This window comes from Eleginops maclovinus, chromosome 11, assembly GCF_036324505.1.
Source record: "Eleginops maclovinus isolate JMC-PN-2008 ecotype Puerto Natales chromosome 11, JC_Emac_rtc_rv5, whole genome shotgun sequence".
In the NCBI taxonomy this organism is placed as follows: Eukaryota; Metazoa; Chordata; class Actinopteri; order Perciformes; family Eleginopidae; genus Eleginops; species Eleginops maclovinus.
In genome coordinates, this window is record NC_086359.1 from 9665886 (window position 1) to 9684285 (window position 18400).

General features: G+C 41.4%; 1 protein-coding gene across 1 annotated transcript; it reads left to right on the forward strand.

The window, feature by feature from the left end:
* Positions 1 to 230: 230 nt before the first annotated feature.
* On the forward strand, positions 231 to 18063 carry slc7a8a (solute carrier family 7 member 8a). The gene is made up of 11 exons (XM_063895444.1): positions 231 to 958; positions 6107 to 6311; positions 8966 to 9117; positions 12863 to 12988; positions 13672 to 13825; positions 14250 to 14373; positions 14581 to 14684; positions 14894 to 14990; positions 15161 to 15310; positions 15434 to 15611; positions 16078 to 18063. The coding sequence occupies exons 1-11, from the start codon at positions 829 to 831 to the stop codon at positions 16230 to 16232; spliced, it is 1575 nt and encodes a 524-aa protein (XP_063751514.1). The 5' UTR covers positions 231 to 828; the 3' UTR covers positions 16233 to 18063.
* Positions 18064 to 18400: the final 337 nt, after the last annotated feature.

Below are 18400 nucleotides of genomic sequence, written 5' to 3' on the forward strand. Positions count from 1 at the left end.
GAGGAAGTGGTTACGAGCACGAGAAAGACAGAGGAAGGCATATGCAACCCCAGCTGCCATATTTGGGGATTTCTGTCAGTGGCATATGTACAGTGGAGCAGCAGCCACAGCAGCAGGAGTGAATTTGTAGGAACAGCTGATGTTTGGGGAGGGAGATGGGAGGTGGTAAGTTCTTGGTGGAGAGGCAGAAGGAGGAAAAACAAGTCCTGCGTTTGGAGTAAGTGCCGGTTTGGGAGGGGGTGTGGCTCTGAAAGAGGCGGTGCTACAGTACTATATGAAGGACCCCATGTATATTTACTTGAATACAATCTCCTGTCCAAGCCAAACACAGGTCGTATGTGTATGAGGCTGCTTTGGTGAAGCGTCACGTTGCGAGCAAATAGGATGTCTTTACAGCTCACACCTGGAACAAGGAAGCACTGAGAGTTTTTTTATTTTTATTTTTTTTATTACATATTTTTTGTTCTTTTCCTGCTGTTTCAGAAACAAAGCCGTTATTTCCTTGTGTTACTTTATAGGGATGTCATTGGAATATGCGCTTTTGGCTCAATAATCGGATTTAGTTTGGGAGCTGTAGTGCAACCTGTGCAGGCAGGAAGCTAATATTTAGCACTACATATATTGCACTTTTTTTTCTAGATCTGCTCACCTTTTTGTCACAAGTTGCTGACGGCGAAATAACTTTCCTCATCAGATAAGTGCGGCACGTCTTACGTGGTTTTACGCACACACGATACGCTTGAGCTCCAGTCGAGACAAGCTTAAACTGGTGTGTGCTGCATAAGAAGATTAAAATATAACCCAAAATATAAACCTCCAGCCATCAAAATGACGGACGGTGCAAGACAGAGGAGCAGCACGTCGAGCTCTGCAAAGGATGCTGCCGCTGAGGAGTCGGGAGGTGGAGTGGCGCTCAAGAAGGAAATCGGACTTGTGAGCGCCTGCGGAATCATCGTTGGTGAGTGATCAGTCCTCCAATTCTGCCATATGGTGCTACCCCTTGTCTAAATCACCCCCAAGCTTCAATTTCCCTTCAATGTTGCCTTTGCAGTTAATTTGTGCGTCTTGGAAAGTATACAAAAGTGTGTTTGCTAGTGAGGGATGTAAAGAGACAGATGGAGAAAATGCAAATAAGGAGTGGGGGCTGTCACCTGTGTTCCAGTGCCTGATTGTGATGATCAGGGGTGTAAAAGCTGCCCTGGGATAAGATTCCACCATTGATGAGTTTATGATGAACGTGTGGGTGTTTCTAGATAAGGATGCTATATACTTACACAGAGAAAGTGCAGTTGTGCAACGTTGACAAGTAGTAGTAGTTAAAGTGTAGCGTGTGCTAACTCTCCGTTATGATCTCCCTAACTTGATACACACACGACCTTAAAGGGCACACACTTGTTTCTTTGCAACTCTTCAAAAATTCCAGCCACCCCCCCTTCAGTGTTTAATCAGTCATTAGATGTCATCATTTCTTTGTAGCCTGGCCAGGGATGGTGATGTCGTCACCCTTACTCAGCTCTGATGCTGGAGGATTAGGCCCATTCCGAGCGATTTGTAGACTCACATGACTGATGTGGACACAGTGTGATGGCAGGCTGGCAGCACCTGGACAGCAATAAATTAGTCTAAAGCACCAGAGATAAAATCTTAAAAGACATCCAACTAATGATACAAATGAAGCCTTGCTTTGCATGTCAAAGGTGGTACTAACATTTCATTTCTTATGTAGCTCTGGAGGGAGCTTTGTGAAGAGGAAATAGCCTGTGTGGTATCATTAGGGTTCATTTGATTTGCATTGTGGGAAATGAAGTAGCCAGAGTTTCTCAGTCTCTCAAGCCTCTCAGTTTTGTGGAATTTCGATTTCTTAAGCACTTGCGCTAAATCGGTACCCTATTAATACATTAATTGTTTCAGTTCGACTTTGTACCAGGGCTGAAAGAATGAGACAGATTTGTGCAATACCTGAACTGCAGGAGGACAATATTTTTTTATTCCAGATTTAAGAAAAACATCTTTCTTTCATCAAATCCTCTAACTATGCACCACTTGATCAATAATCCAACACCTTTTCCAATGAGATCTTGGGGTAAATGACACAGATGCAGTATAGGAGGGCTGTACAGAGGCCAGTCCGAAAGAGGATAATTCAATACACACGAAAAAAGCAGCAGAAATAACACCATCGGGAGACAGATGGGGCGATAAAAGCGCATGCAGGGGCGATATATGGCACAGGTTGTCCAGGTGAGAGTGTGTGTGGTCTTTGGATGACCTTGGCAGCGTGAAGAAAAAGGGTGGGGATGACTCATTCGCTCATGCGTTTCTATGGTAACGGGATGAAAGACGGGAGAGTGAGAGTGTCTGCACATAGGAAGTCCCGAGAGAAAGACAAGACAGGAGCTGGGGAAAAGGGGAGGATGAGGGGAGAGATGAAGAGCAACATTGGCGTTAATGTGCTGTTTCCAAGGCTTTGTAACTTACTCCCTAAATCCTTGAGGTTTTACAGTCGTGGCCTCATTTGAACTCCGCTTTAAGTAGCTCAGTTTACATTAAGCTAAACCAACTCAATTTACACTTTCACACCTTTCTAAGATCTGAGATGTTTGAGAATGTGAATCCACCCAAAATGTTCTCTGTTGCCCCACACTTGATCGTATCTTTACAACAACACGTAGATAATATAATGGATGGCTACGGCTGTCCCTTCATCAGCCGCAGATTAAGAAACATGTTGGCAGCCACTCATGCCATCTTAGAGAAGGATTTCTTTTACAGCCGAACAGAGTCCACACCGTGCAGATTTCGTCCTTGACCGAGTCACTCATTCATGCCCATCTGCTCTCATTATCATGTGCGGGAGAGAGTCCAGCTCAGGAGACTCCTCTGATCCTCTGGTTGCGAACATGCCCCGCTGGGTTTCCATGAAAAGGGGGCTGAGCACACGAAGATATCAAACGTTTTTTATGGCCTATTGTACTGTACAGGCATTTATCACTCACACACACAAATTCAGCGCGTGCAAAGCCAGGAACTGGGATAAGAAGTGTACTTTTGGCCACTTGGAAAGACAGGCCCCACCCTGATAATGCTGTTTTATTAGCTCGCCTGGCTTAGCCGCGTCTGAGCTCCAGTCTCTGCTCTGTAATTTAATTACTCCACAGATTCACTTTTATTAATCATTGAGCTCAGTTTTATTCCATCGCTGCAGCTTTTATGTTTAAGACGAACGATCAGAAGTCTTGATGACACCAAAGCCTCCTCTTTCTCGTAAATTGCTTCCATGTTGCAAATTGCTTTAGTGTACACACACACACATGCATGTGCACGGGTCCTGCGGAGTCTGTGAGTGTCTGGCTGAAGGCCAAGCAGCAGGTTGCCCCAGCTTGGTGGCTGTTTGAACAAGGATTTAACGGCGGGTGGAAATGCAAGAACTAATCATAGAGGGCTTTATAAAGTCTGATCAGGGTTTTATCATAATGCCGCACAAACACTCTCATGCTTGTTGAAAATCATAGCATGCTGACACGGGTGTGAGCGATGAAAGATGATGCAGTTTTGTCTATGGCGAAATGTACATCCTATAGTGTGCTACATCCTTACATTTTTAGACTAATTGTGAATGTGATCTGCAGATCAAATTAATGTAAATGTCTTTAAGTTGACCAGATAGTAACGAAAAACAGCAATTAAATAGAAATACGAGAGAGTACATAGGATCTAACAGAGCCCCAGAGCTGTAAAACACTTTGAAAGTATAAATTGTGTGAAGTCTGAAGGGGAGCCTCAGCCTGTTTCTGTAAGGAGGCATCAAACAAAGTCAGAGAGGAACAGAAATGTGCTCACAGAGCATGTCTGAGACCAAGCCCCGTCCTTTGTGAAACAACTATCCGATGACAAAGGAGAATATCAAAATATCCTGTGCTAAAAGAGGCTGCAGACATTTGTAAAAAGACCCAGGAATAAGATACAGCTGTGATGCACATTTCTAAAATCCATGAGAGGTTTAAAGTTTCAGACTTTTAGTTCTCTGCTTCTCAAACAAGGCCTGACTTAAAGTCAAAAAGAGTTTGTTTTTTCTGTTCCCTCTGTCTGTGTGGAGTCAAAAGTATGTAAGAATGAGCACAAGAACAGGAAACCTGAGGCGATTCCACACAGTCAGCATGTCTCACATGCCTAATGATGCACATGACACAACATTTGCTTACCCGTATAAAAGCAAAGCCTTACGCAAAACTCCAAATATTGACTTGTTTAATCCAGAGCCAGCATTGTACCTTTATCTGCTTCGGCAAACTTTATGTGGCAGAAGTATAGCAGGGAGTTTGCCACTGAGGAAAGTGCTGAGTTTGTGCATAGCTGTTGTTTTTTCCTATGTCAAAGGTCATGCACTGAAGACCCCAGCAGCCATTAAGATGTCAACATCAAGAGTGTGTGATGCTATGTCACCTGCAGCTGGAGTTACATAAGTGACCCAGACACTCCCTCTGATGCATATGGATTCTGTTAAACCCATAGTATGCCGTCATACTTCTGACATATGTGGGCATTTTGGTTTAGATTGAACCGATCTGAGAAAGCAGATAGAGTTTGAAGTCTTTTCCCTTGGGGGATTGATGCTGCTACTACATTTCAATGTGTTTTTCTGCAGTTAACAAGGATTATTTTATTAGGACCTAATCTGTGGATTTAATACCTTAATGATTTTAGAGCCCTAAAGATGCAATGGAATCCAGATGTGCATGTCTAATAGCTAAAACCCTAAAGATGTTCCAGAGAGTAGAGCATTTGAAGAGTATAAGACTAATAAAGGCAGCAAATCATCCAAATGAGAAGCAGAAACCAGCAATTTTTTGTATTATTTCATTTTAAAATATGTTAAACACCCCTTTTATGTTGTCCCACCTGTCTGCATATACAGCTGCAAGTTATATATTGTAGTTTACTGGAAGTTGTAGCAAGATAAAATGCAATCCCTGCACTTTTTCTACTCTGCAGGCAGAATGTCCTTCATATCTTTGACTTTTGTACTGCAAAAGGCCACTCCTATCATCCAGTTATGATTCAAAACCTTCAACCTTTTACTCTTTTTATGGGATGCTGCATTAAAGTTCAGTAAACCCACTGATTGGAGGCTCGTTAACTCGGCTTTGTTGTAGCCTTATCGAACATTAGGGAATGTACGGCGACTTCTTTTGTACCAGAATCCAAACTCCTCCATCTTTCAGCTCTGATTTAAAATCCCAGGCACACTGATGCTCATTGGATCTGTCAGGGCATTATTCCCCCCACCCCTGTCATCCCTCCTTCCTCTTTGCACTCTTTCACCCCACATCTACTAATAACTCTGTGCCAAGTCAGCAGATTACAAGTGTGCCTGATAGCAGCGACTTTATCACTTTTAAAATTGATTAACACGTTGTAATTGTTGTTTATTCTTGAGATCAAAAACAGTTTGTGGTTTTGTGCAATAACTATTTGATTATGGTTAACAGTCGGCAGAGGGATTTCCTGGAGGTTTGTTGCCTCAGGCAGGTTGCCAGGTTTGGTACCATTTGTCTGCCGAGGTCACTTGTAGGTTTCTGATTTTGTTTAAATGAAACTAACAAGAAAAAAGTACTTTAGAGATGGTGGAGAGCGCAACTTTGATATTTCGTAACAGTTAGGCCAGCTGTTTCCCCGTTTCTAGTTTTTATGCAAATCTAAGCACATTTCCTTGTTGTTCTGACTCATTAAATCTACAGTTGTGAGTCTTGCAAGAGACACGTTTCTTTAACTTTAACACAGAAGATGCGGAAATGTTGTCATTTGTATTCACCAAAGTGGGTGAAGCACCAAAATACTGCAGCCTACACTTCCCATAATGCTACTGGATGGCATGTTTTTAACTCCCTGACTCATGAATGCCACCATTTTTCTGAAATCTGAAATCCAGGCTGTTTTAACATGACATAGTTGTACTTCCCATGAAAACTAAACTGATTTTAATTGTGAAATCCCCCTCTAAATGCATACGAAATAACATAAAACTTGCTTTAAACACAACAGCTTCTCAAAACCTGTTTTTAATCCGCTCTGTAACCTGACACTTCTCCTCTCTCCCCTTCAACAGGTAACATTATCGGCTCAGGTATCTTTGTCAGTCCGAAGGGAGTGATGGAGAATGCCAGCTCCGTGGGCGTGGCCCTCATCGTCTGGATCGTCACGGGGGTCATCACGGCCATCGGGGCGCTGTGCTACGCCGAGCTGGGCGTCACCATCCCCAAATCGGGAGGAGACTACTCCTACGTCAAGGACATCTTCGGAGGGTTGGCAGGGTGAGACATCATCATGTACTTACAGTTAGAGGCGTTCAGGTGTACTGTATTTTCCTACAGCCTTTTAAGGTGGGATGTGAGTCAGTAAGGGGATACATCAAAGCAGGCTGACATATAACAGTATTAAGCAGAGGTTTGTGACAGCGGGCGATATACAGGAAACTGTGTGTGGTTTATTTAGGGTTTTTTTATTTCACATTTAGAGATTTAGATCTGTTTGTCTCCCCCTGAACACCACGCGGCGTTTTGAGGATTAAGTGTACCATTAGCATTAGAAAGACACTGTTTTCATCATAATTTACAGTTCATTTCAGTCAGAATTATTAGAAATGGTGGATGTTTTTGTGGTCACTGAGGTTTGATTAACCCCCAGGTCAAACTGCTGTCTAATATGTTTATGAGCCGTCTTTTTAAAAGAAGCGGCCTCTAAAATAATTCAAGTTAATTTCACATGGATTTAGGCGAGCATACCAACATGTCTGGATTCTTCTCCTCATCCCGGTGGATAAGTCTGCTCATTCAGGTCAGACTTCTTGATCCAAAAGGGGGGTCTTTGCTTTTTAAACCTGAAGCAAATACTGACTCGGATGTTTGAACAGTAGATGCTCAGACAGTCAAAAGGACTCAGACAGTCTGCTGTGTGGTTTTTATCATCTCATACATTTCCTCCATTGATCCATAAAGGGTTAGCTTTAAGATTAGCACTCCCTATAGTAAACTGTTTGGGAACCACGCTAGGTTGATTTCTAAGAAAAACAATACTGTGTGTTCGTGTAGATTTCACACACTGTGCCTTTGTCCAGACTGTAAACACAGATTAGACCATTGTTTTTTGTCAACTATCACAAGGATACATATTATCGGGGTATTTTGGGAGAGGAATTCAAGCAGACAAAACAGCCAATCATTGTTTTCGTCCCTTTGTACAGTAGCTATCAATACACGCCGGCTAGGATAAATAAACCGTGATCAAGCGTTGTTTGTCTTCTGTTGTCATTCTGCTTTCATCCCTATGTGTTCAATTTGGACCTGTGTGTGTGGGGGGTGGGGGGGGGAGTAGGTATGTGCGCTGTATAGGTCGGTAAAGGAAATAGTTACATCACTTTGTCACTGTTGGACGATGGGGATTTCCAAGAATAAGGAAAGAGCTCGTAAAGTTGTACTCAAACATGACTTGAATGGACGTTTCATGTACAAAACCCTTTGTTCTGTCAGACATTATGTGTGTATAAACTAATATAGATGTCACAGATGTCAGGGATTCGTTGTGTAAAATTGGTTAGAGCGGGATTGCGATAAAGGGCTGTATAAAGATAAATAAAACGCCTTATAATGCTTCTAAATCCTCTATTTGTTCCAAATCTGAAGGACTAATATAGTATTTAGAAAGATAATGATCATACATACATATTTAATAATGAATAGTATTATAATTTGATGTAGCGAAGTAAAAAAAGTACAATAACTCCCCTTGGAAGTGTCGTAAAACAGGCAAAACATGTTCAAAAGAAGATATGCTAAATGTAATTTTTCCCGCTTTTATCTAAATCGAGTTGTCAGCCTGCATTAAATATACATTTTTATTTTAAACACACACACACACACACACACACACACACACACACACACACACACACACACACACACACACTTGCATTCCACTGACACACAATCCCGTTAACTCAGTCAGGTGTAATGATCCCTCTGTAAGCTTTCAGGGAATTTTGTGGAAAATCCACTCGTCCTGCTGCACTCAGCTAAACCCTCATCATCTCCCACGTCTCACCTCATTCCCCCGCCACCTCACTCCCTCGTTTTCACCCCCATTCATTTGTGAAGCTCCAGCGACCAATCTGTGTCACTATTGACGCGGCTTGCATCAGTGTGTGACACATCCTGCCAGTTCCTAACACATTGAACACAACTGACTAATATCAGTCATCCCTTAACGGCTCCAAGCTGACATGTTAACAGCTGTGGGTTTAAACAGAATTACGGAAGGTTTTCGGTTCTGTCATTAAACTTAATTGTTGAGGGAATTACATGTGATAATTACTGGAAATGAATGCACAGAGCTGATAGCTGGTATGAGATCAGACTCTCCGTAAGAGAATGGGTTTTCCCCTTTGATTTGTCATGAGAATTGAAAAAAAATTGTCTGACAAAAAGCAAAAAATACCCCTCATGATTTCCTATAGTCCAAAGTGACATCTTAAAATAGTTGAATACTCTGAAAAAACCCAAAGATTTACAATTTTAAATGATAAAAAAGTCATATATAAGAGAGGCTGGAACCAGATCTTTTGTTTAGAAGTGTTTTGCTTTATAATTCACTCAAACGATCGATTGATTATTAAACATAATGAGTGATTTATGAGCTGTTGATCCATAAATCATTGTTTCTGTGCTATATCTCTCCATGTTATTCATCCCGTATCAAAACATATCGACTGAAGGGATCAAAAGAGTTAATTCCAAGGCTAATAAAGGTCAAGCAAATAAAGTCGACCCAAAATAAAGTGCTTTGAATGGGACTCAGTAAATGGAAGGATGTGTATGTTCCTTTGTGATGTGTTTCCTCCTCTTTACCCCCCCTACTGTTTCTCCCATGCTTCAGTGTTTGTGACCTTTTGTGACTCCCTGTTTTCTCTCAGGTTCCTGCGTCTTTGGATCGCCGTGCTGGTGATCTACCCTACCAATCAGGCCGTGATCGCGCTGACGTTCTCCAACTACGTCCTGCAGCCCCTCTTCCCCACCTGCTTCCCGCCCGAGAGCGGCCTGCGTCTGCTGGCTGCCGTTTGCCTCTGTGAGTAATACAGATGTTGAGGCCAAGCTAGGCAAGAACATAACAATTCAGTCCCTGTCATCCACAATACAGGTTGTTGGTGAAGGCTACGTCCAAATAATTTCCTGTCTTTTTGGTTTTCCTGTATGGCAACACTCTTACAAATCTGTCTCTGGTGGATAAATGAGTAGCAAGTGACCCATGAAAGGAATAGTTTGCTTTGTCACGGAGAATGAGATCAGCATATTTACAGGACAGCGATAAAATATCCATGAGTTACAACTCAACAAGGGATGTTCCCTTCTTAGATTGTTTCATTTAAATAGTTTTGACTTGTTTCGAAGAGGGAAAACAATACAGTATTTCAAGTAAAAAGGAGTCTCAGAAAAGTAACAGTTTTTTGTGTAGCAGAATATATTTTTGTCACTGACAAAAGTTCATTTGTTTTCTGCCAGCTGCTAATAACAACTACAGCATTATTATTATTATAATATATTGGTTCCTTAAGAACTGAATTTCTAGGAATTTACACTTTGGCTTTCAAATATAAGAGACATTTTCTCTTTCCCCTTTAAAATATCATGCCGAAGCTGCTTTCTGCTCAACGGTTTTGATTGTACAAAGATAAGAGGGTGCAAGTAGCCTAAAGAAATAGAAAGAAAGACTCAAAGTTCAGTTTTGAGTGTGCATGTTGAGACAGGCTGACATGTTGAAAAACTGCCAAGGGATCAAAGATTGAAATGAAATGAAAAAAGTGCAAAGAACTAATCAGTTTTCTGAAACAGAAGTAAGACAGGTAAACACACTGAACGTATTTACTGAACAAATTCAATCAGTTTCATCCTCAAGCTTTTTATCATTTGCAAGTTATTCAAAGCAGACTGATGGCTGAATTTTGTCCGAGTTTACCCATTTTTTCCCTGAAGCTCTTCCGTCGTTCAGAGGTCATCCAATACAGGATAACATAGCCGCTAGAGACATGTTAGCACTGAGCAGTGAATCTGTAGAGACAAACGGATGAATGTGTTGTTGCTGACATGACACTGGTCCATTCAAATCCCTCAGTTCACACGCACTGGCCAAATACTGCAGGCAGCCTTCAGATAGAGAGACAGACAGCTCTGGACTCTGGAGGAGAGTGTGTGTATTGTGTGTGTGTGTGTTTGTGCATTGCTGGGAACTTTGCAGAGGATAACAGAACAACACTGTTCTCTTCTCACCTGTCGAAGAAATGTCCTGTGATTACTTTTACAGAGGAATAATGACCCACATTTGCAGAAGGAAAACAAACTTGTCCTTTGTTTATTTTTGTACATTTTTCCCACAAAACATGGCTGAGTTAAAATAGAAACGAGTTGTTGGGCAGGTGGTTAGGGTCAGAGTTCTTCCGTGTTTTCTCTTCCTCAAACTGATCTCCAAAGGTTTTTTTTACCACGAGTTTGGAAAGGCCGCCTTGTGACATGCTGTTCACTGGCAGATGGGCTCAGTTGGCCGCCCTGTTTGGCTCGACATAGTGGAAATCGCACTTTCTAAAGGCATTCACAACAACACACACATTTGTACACAGCGAGCCAAGAGACCCACTACTTAATGAGCTCCGCCGAAGAAAGAAATGGTGTTAGTCGGTCAGCAGGATATCCATAAAACATTGCAATACATTTCATGCGTCATGTTGAAAAAAACTGAGTGCAAATGTAGCAAATTTGGTAAAGTTAAGATGAGATTTGCTGGAAGATATTAGAGTTTTGAACAAAATCCAAGATGGCAGAAAATCTCCTTAGGTTAAAAAAATCTTGCCGTCTATTTGACTTTAGCATTATACATCAGTACAACCTGTTACTTGTACATGAATTTGCACCTGACTTTCTACCAGATTTCTTAAAACCTGCTGGCGTGTTTCTGAGAATTTCTGCTTACCGAGACACAAACATGGTAATAACACGTTTAAAGCCATCTGAAGCCTGTCGTTGTTAGGAGGACTGGAACTGTTGGCCTCTTTTTTACCTGTCTTTTATCCCACTTACCTAACCGCCTGAAGCAAAAGTAACTCAGTTCTGACATGAACTGCTAGCAGTCATAAGTCTGGTTTGTTTCCAGATGGTAGAATTAAGTCCATTTGACAGATGTTGTTGTTGTCGGGCAGTTTTCATTACTGAGTCTTTGCGATGTTTCCACCTTGTTTTGCTGTTGTTGTTGTTGTTGTTGTTGAGGAGTAAAAGTGGGTGAGAGGTTAGCCGTTTTCCTAAACTCTGATGTCATTGTTGTTGTTGTTCTGAGATTTCCTAAGTCTGACCCCTGGGAAATTATTATATAATATGTAGGATATATATATAGGACATATTTACCCAACAATCCAGTCCAGATTTAATGACCGAACCAGATCCCGCCGGTCACTGGCAGCCGCTTCAATGTACAAAGGTGTACCATTTCAAAAACAGGCGGCGGGATTCTCCCTGGGGTCCGTCTGCAGAGTGCAAGGTCATAACTCTGTCATGTTTTCCAGCAAGCTTGTGGTTAACTCAGCACGTTTCCATACCGGATTTTGTGTACACAGCTTACGGACAGCTGAGCAGTCCCCCTCATCCTGCCGAATGTGTCCTCAGGTGTTTACTCGCAGCCTGTTAGTCAGCAGAAAGGATTAGGAAGGGACACATGGTTCTTTGAACCACTCAGTGTGTTTTCAGGGATGGGTCAGTTGTATTTAGTTTACTATGTGCGTGTGTAGGCTAGACAAATCAAGTCATAAGCTGGTGTGTTTGGAGTTTCTCATTTCCTATTTTTGGCGGGAGATGTAAAAGCAGCACGCTCTGCAGCCCATTTCTAGTAACAATGCAGGATGTTTAACTCACAACTTACACCCTCTCCCCCTCTTTGAACACCCAGGAACTAACCACAAAACAACAAAACACGTCTCTACAACTTCATACAGACCCATGCATGTCTGATCGTGTGCATCTGCTTTTGTTTCCTGCAGTGGCAGCTCTGCTCAGACTCATTTAATTTGATCAACTTAATCCCTGAAAGTCAAACAGGCCTATTATTTAATGGCACCCTATTGGCCTGAACCCACTGGCCTGTTGTACCCAGCAGCACATATTAAATCCAATGTCTTTGTCCGTAATTTGAAGTGAGGTTAATGGCATATTCCAAATATGTTTGGTGCTTTTTTTATGCAAAATAAGTGGAGTTTGCCATAAAACATTATAAAAAATAAACGTGAAGGCGTATCCCAAAAAATATCTTTGTCTCATTATAAGATTATAATTAAAGAGGTGGAACAATACCTGCTGTACTTCAGAAGAACGAAAGCTGGCGCAGGTAAGACGTTGGGTGTACTATAAGAGATAACAGGTAACGTTCAATGCCATGATGCAGGGTCAAAGGTCATGCAGTGTTAGGATGTCAAGACACGTACCACAAGTGTGCAGCTTTTGATCTTTACACACACGCTGTCCTGTTATCAGCTCACTTTCTCTCAAGAAGACTGCACGGTTATTGACCTGTATTTAACTGTCTTGCAGGTTTATAAGTGATGTATAAGTGATAAGAGAAATACTACTACAACAATGAAGTTCCTTTACAAGATCAATAAAAAAAACACATAAACCTTTATCTGTGACTTAACTTCATAACATAATCATTTACCAACCTTCAGGGACATGACTTATGGGGATTTTGAGAAGCTTTTAAGAGGAAAATAACCAGAAAACTGGAATTTAAGATGTAAAATGATCACTAACTTTGTGTTTTACTGTGTTTTATCCAGTGCTGTTGACCTGGGTGAACTGCTCCAGTGTGAGGTGGGCCACCAGAGTGCAGGACATCTTCACCGCCGGCAAGCTGCTGGCCCTCGCCCTCATCATCATCATGGGTTTCGTGCAGATCTGCAAGGGTAAGCTCCCTGAATGTCTCTAATATGTCTGCCGTCCCTCCTGTAAAAGTCACACTTGCAGTCACCGGGGACAGTTTAGACTCCCCGTGGATCTGCCGAGGTCAGTGAGTTTTCCGGGGCCCCTTTGGGTTAAAACTCACATTGCTTATATCCGCTCGCCTGTGTGGGTTTGCTGACACAACAATGCTGAGGGACGGTTATTACAGGGGCCACAGAAAGTAGGCCCCCTGAAACAACACAACGAGGGTTTCCGTGCGAGTGTTTGAAGTTAAAAGAAGTGGCGGGGTATGTGAGAGTAGAAATATTTGAATGCTCTATGAAAACATGCTTTAAGAAGGGATTTCAGGGAAAAATGTAATGACAAAGGAGAAAGGAGGAAGAAAGCCACTTCACAGGGATGGAGCAGAATGTCTTTTGCAACCTGTTTACACACACTGATGGAATTAGATGATGGTGTCCAGCTGGGTTTCCCTCACAACAAGCACAACAAATAACTGATTTACTTACCCCCAAAGCAAAGAAACATCCTGCAATTTTAAGAAACAGACGTACTTCGTTTCATAGAAATATACTAAAGGCACAGAGAAAACCTGAAATAAATATAAAAGTGGATGTTCTGATGTTCTAAAATCCTCCTGCACCAAACTAAAATGTGTCTATCTGTTCATCTTCTCCTCCCGTAGGAGAGTACTACTGGTTGGAGCCAGCCAATGCCTTCGAGCCTTTCCAGGAGTATGATGTGGGTTTGATAGCGTTAGCCTTCCTACAAGGCTCCTTTGCCTACGGAGGGTGGAACTTCCTGAACTACGTCACAGAGGAGCTGGTGGACCCCTATGTGTAAGACACTTCATTAGGCTTCTCATGTCTTTAGGAATATTTTGAAAACCACCTTCCCACAGAACAGAGCCCCTCGCAGCTATTTCTCTTATTAGCAGATGCATTCCAAATTAGCTTCCAAGTTTTTCCTTAAGCTCTTTGAAATGTATTCAACTTAGCATGGGATAAATTCTCCACATCATCCCCAGTGCTGCTGCCTTAGAAACATTTCAAGTCCAATTGAATGGTTTATTTCTTCATTTCCTCTGCATTCTCTGTCTTCTCATCAATCCCATGTTGTTTTTAATAACCTTGGCATCCATTAATACGTCTGCCCTAAGGTAACATGTTTAATTTCCTGCTTCGAATTGCCCCCCAATGTACCTGCTTCTCTTCCCCTTTCAACCCATTCTGTCTTCTTAACCTGGCTGTTTCTATTGTCCAGAAATCTTCCCCGCGCCATCTTCATCTCCATCCCCCTGGTGACCTTCGTTTACGTCTTTGCCAACATCGCCTACGTCACGGCCATGAGTCCCGCGGAGCTGCTCGCCTCAAATGCTGTTGCCGTGGTGAGTATCTTGAAGCATGATGTAGTAAAGGTGGTCCTGTAACTTCCTTCAAACACCTATGTAGGAGAAGGACGCCCTCTAGTGAGATAAATGTGTTTGTTGATACTGTTTGACCCTCATTCATGGGATTATAGTGATGAAATAAGCATCTAACCATCCTCTGTGTGTCTGCTTTACCCCCTTCCTTTCATCCAACCTCAATCCTAGACGTTTGGTGAGAAGCTGCTGGGAGTCATGTCGTGGATCATGCCCATCTCTGTGGCTCTCTCCACCTTCGGAGGAGTCAACGGTTCCCTCTTCACCTCTTCAAGGTGAGTTAGTCCCATTAAAACTTTCAATGTATTAGTTATAGCAATTTTAAGATAAATATAAGTCATACGCTCCAAATTGAACCCTTCTTCCTTATGTTTTATCCCTCCAATGCCTTTCGTGTATTTTATTTTCATTGTGTAACATGTGCATGTGTGTACGACTTCAATTCTGTAGATGAATTTAATTAAATACTTGTTACTTCTCACAGATTGTTCTTCGCTGGAGCCAGAGAGGGCCACCTCCCCAGTCTGCTGGCCATGATCCATGTGAAACGCTGCACTCCCATCCCTGCTTTGCTCTTCACTGTGAGTACCGCCCTCACCACCACACTAGTTTTTATATTATCTTCTGCACCTAAACACTGAAGCTGCAGATAAACCGCATACTCCCTGTTTTCTAAACCCTCCTTCTTCTTCTTCTTCTTCTTGTTCTTCTTCTTCTTCTTCTTCTTCTTCTTCTTCTTCTTCTACCTCAGTGCCTGTCAACCCTGCTTATGCTGTGCACCAGTGACATGTACACCCTCATCAATTATGTGGGCTTCATCAACTACCTCTTCTACGGAGTCACTGTTGCCGGGCAGATTGTCCTGCGATTCACACAGCCCAACATGCACCGACCAATCAAGGTGTGTAGATGTTATGGTTTTGCCACATTTAAGCTTTGTCTATTAAATATATAAACTGACAGAAATAATAAATGATGGTCTCTACGTAAGTGTAACACTTTATTTCTTTGTTGACTCTTCCAGATCAGCCTAATCTGGCCGGTTATTTACCTCGTCTTCTGGGCCTTCCTGCTCATCTTCTCTCTTTATTCCGAACCCGTTGTGTGTGGCATCGGCCTGGCCATCATGCTGACTGGCGTCCCCGTCTATTTCCTGGGAGTCTACTGGGACAAAAAGCCACAGTGCTTTGATACCTTTGTTGGTGAGTTAGCTTTATCACAGGCTGTGACTGGTTGCTTTGTTTTCTACCCATGTAGAAATGTGTTTCATTATTAAAGCCAAAAATGTATTATATCTAATTGGGCAAGACTGCAGAAAAAGTCAACAATTTGGCACATTTCAGAGACCTTAGCTTAGCATAAGGACTAGAAGCTTGAGTTATGGAAACAGCCATGCCAGCTGTTTCCAAAATAGATACCTGTACCCACCTCTAAAGCCATAACCAGCACTCAAACAGCAATGTATAAACGACAAATTTGCGTGTTGGACTAAGTCATTTGGTGTAGCAAGCATATTTCTAAACAGTCTTTGGTCTTTATGCTCAGCTAAGCTAATTGCCTCCTGGTTCTCCTCTCACACTGAATTGATCAAAATAAAAAAAGATAGTATTCTTTTCATCATACATTACTGCCCCTGTCCTTAAACTCTTTGTCACTCTCTTTTTCCAGATAAGATGACATACTTGGGCCAGAAGTTCTGCGTAGTTGTTTACCCTGCCATGGGTAAAAGTATTGCGAGCGGAGAGGAAGGAGAGGAAATGAAGGAAGCCAGGTCTCCTCTGTCCAAGGAGGATGGAGACAACCACAAATCAGAGGACTGCTAAAGTCTTTATCTCCCACCTGCCCCAGATAAACAGACATTTGCAGACGCATTCGTGTGTGTGTGTGTGCGTGCATACACAAACACACACGCAGACATACACTACATATAGTGGGTTTACTGATCAACACGTTGTCTTTAATATTTGGTTTTGTACCAATCAATCATTTTGTGCCAAATATAACATGAGGTATTTAGAGTGTTTTGACCTCAAACTTTTCTGTCTGCGGGTCCTTCAAAAGTGCAATAAAGAAAGGTTAGCACCTTACAACTCCTCAATACATGCTTAAACACACATTTGTTTTCATCATCATCATCATCATCATCATCATCCCACTTCTTCTTTCCACACTCCCGGCACACTCCTACTGTAAGAGCATCATATATTTTTATTTTTTATCAAAAGACTCTTACTCCACTGTGATGGCTAAGAAAAAAACCTACTTTTTTTTTTCAGGGTTTTGTTCTTTTTTTTTTGCCACATTGTAAATGTTGCTCCGTCATCCATTGAACACACCAAAGCTGTATTTTTAATTGTCAAAGCAGAAAATCAGATTCAGATCAAGTCATTTCATGTTGTGAAGTGCAGTAAGTGCAGTGTTTCGTTTTTTAAAGTGACTTTGATTCCGAATAGTTTCTTCTTCTCTTTTTTGTAATTGTGATCATTGTTTGTATCAGATGTTCTTATGTTAGTTTTAATATGTTAATTTTGTTGATATTCTTTTTTTTTTCTATTCAACATCATATAGATTTGGGCCTATTTTTTGTACTCTTGTGGAGGTGTACACCTGAAAGCTGATGTGTGATCTGTACATTGTATTTGTTCATGGTGCACAGGTTTTTTTAATTGCCTTAATTAGAACATAGACATGACATGTAAAGATGGATTATTCTCATACCTGAGGGTAGTTCTTCATGTTTATGGAAGTAACAAAAATGTGGAATTATGTACGGCCACTACACTGATAATTTACCCGTTCCAACTGCAACTCTAGCAAGGAAAAAGACAACAAGAAAGAATAAATAGGCAAGACATGATATTGTTCACTGACACATTTGAGTGGTTAATGTGAAATCCCTACACCGACACATGTGAATGCCTGCGTGAATATCAGTTTAAAAGAGGCATCGATTGTCTTATGGAAGAAGTGTTTGTGTAGCTTGCCACTTAGCTGCGTTTAAATCCTTTTTATTTAGCATTGCTTATTAGAGCTTTACATACGAATTTTTTTAATTCATATAATCCACTAAGAGATTTTAGTGCAATATTAATATAGGGAGCACCAGCAGAGACTAAACGCACCCCTGAATGAACCCATTCTGTGTTGTCTGGTGATTATGTATCTTTACTTATGCTTTATATTATAGTTCCAACACACCTAAACACGTCATGTACTCTTGTGTCTTCAGACTGTAATCTGTTAAGTGTCTCAGGGCGTCCCCACTGCCTTCTGCTTTAAATCCACTGCCTAAAAACCTCCGGACCGTAAAAAACTTAACAGACCTAACTGAATAAAATCCAGTCTGTTAGTGCTACATATGTGTACTGGTGCGTTTAGATATTTATTTCCTCAGGAGTCTTAATTTTACAACCAAATCCCCCCCCCAAAAAGTAATATGAATAATCATGTCAGAAAAGATGTATCAAGAACGTGTCGTTAAAGTTGGGCCAGTATTGTGTAGGTTTCTCTTGTTGAACTGTGAGGAGAACAGGGTGTCTCTACAAGGACAAGGATTGTGTTTGTGCCTGTATTGTGTATTAACAGTATACACAGATGTCATGACAGTCTGTATATTGTCTCTTAGTAAATAAAAACCACTGACTACGTTTTGAATTTGTAATTCAGGGCCTTATTCTCTATAAAAGTTCTCTGTCTGTCTCCTAATTCAGTTTTTTTAATCATTTCTTAGAATGTGATTTAATTCTTATCACCTCGTTTTTAATTTACAACACAAACTTTCTTAACAAGATCCTTTCCCTACACAAATAATCCTTTCCTCAGATATCAAACGCTGCGACTTAATGTGACACAGCAATGTCATATTAGAGCTTCACCTGCTTGTTTGAGGCTTAAAATCTATTTTCTGTTTTGACTCGTCTAATTTTCTATGCTCAAGTTTCCCTTAACAGCTGCAACCTCAACTTCTTCTAACCACTAATGTATACAGCTA

What these genes read in the sequence shown, in the direction of transcription:
- slc7a8a (XM_063895444.1), top strand. Translation starts at nt 829, where the DNA reads ATGACGGACGGTGCAAGACAGAGGAGCAGCACGTCGAGCTCTGCAAAG. An exon ending in TTTCGTGCAGATCTGCAAGG is followed by an intron (nt 12,989 to 13,671) that starts GTAAGCTCCCTG and finishes CTCCTCCCGTAG; the next exon opens with GAGAGTACTACTGGTTGGAG. An exon ending in TCCCTGCTTTGCTCTTCACT is followed by an intron (nt 14,991 to 15,160) that starts GTGAGTACCGCC and finishes CTTCTACCTCAG; the next exon opens with TGCCTGTCAACCCTGCTTAT.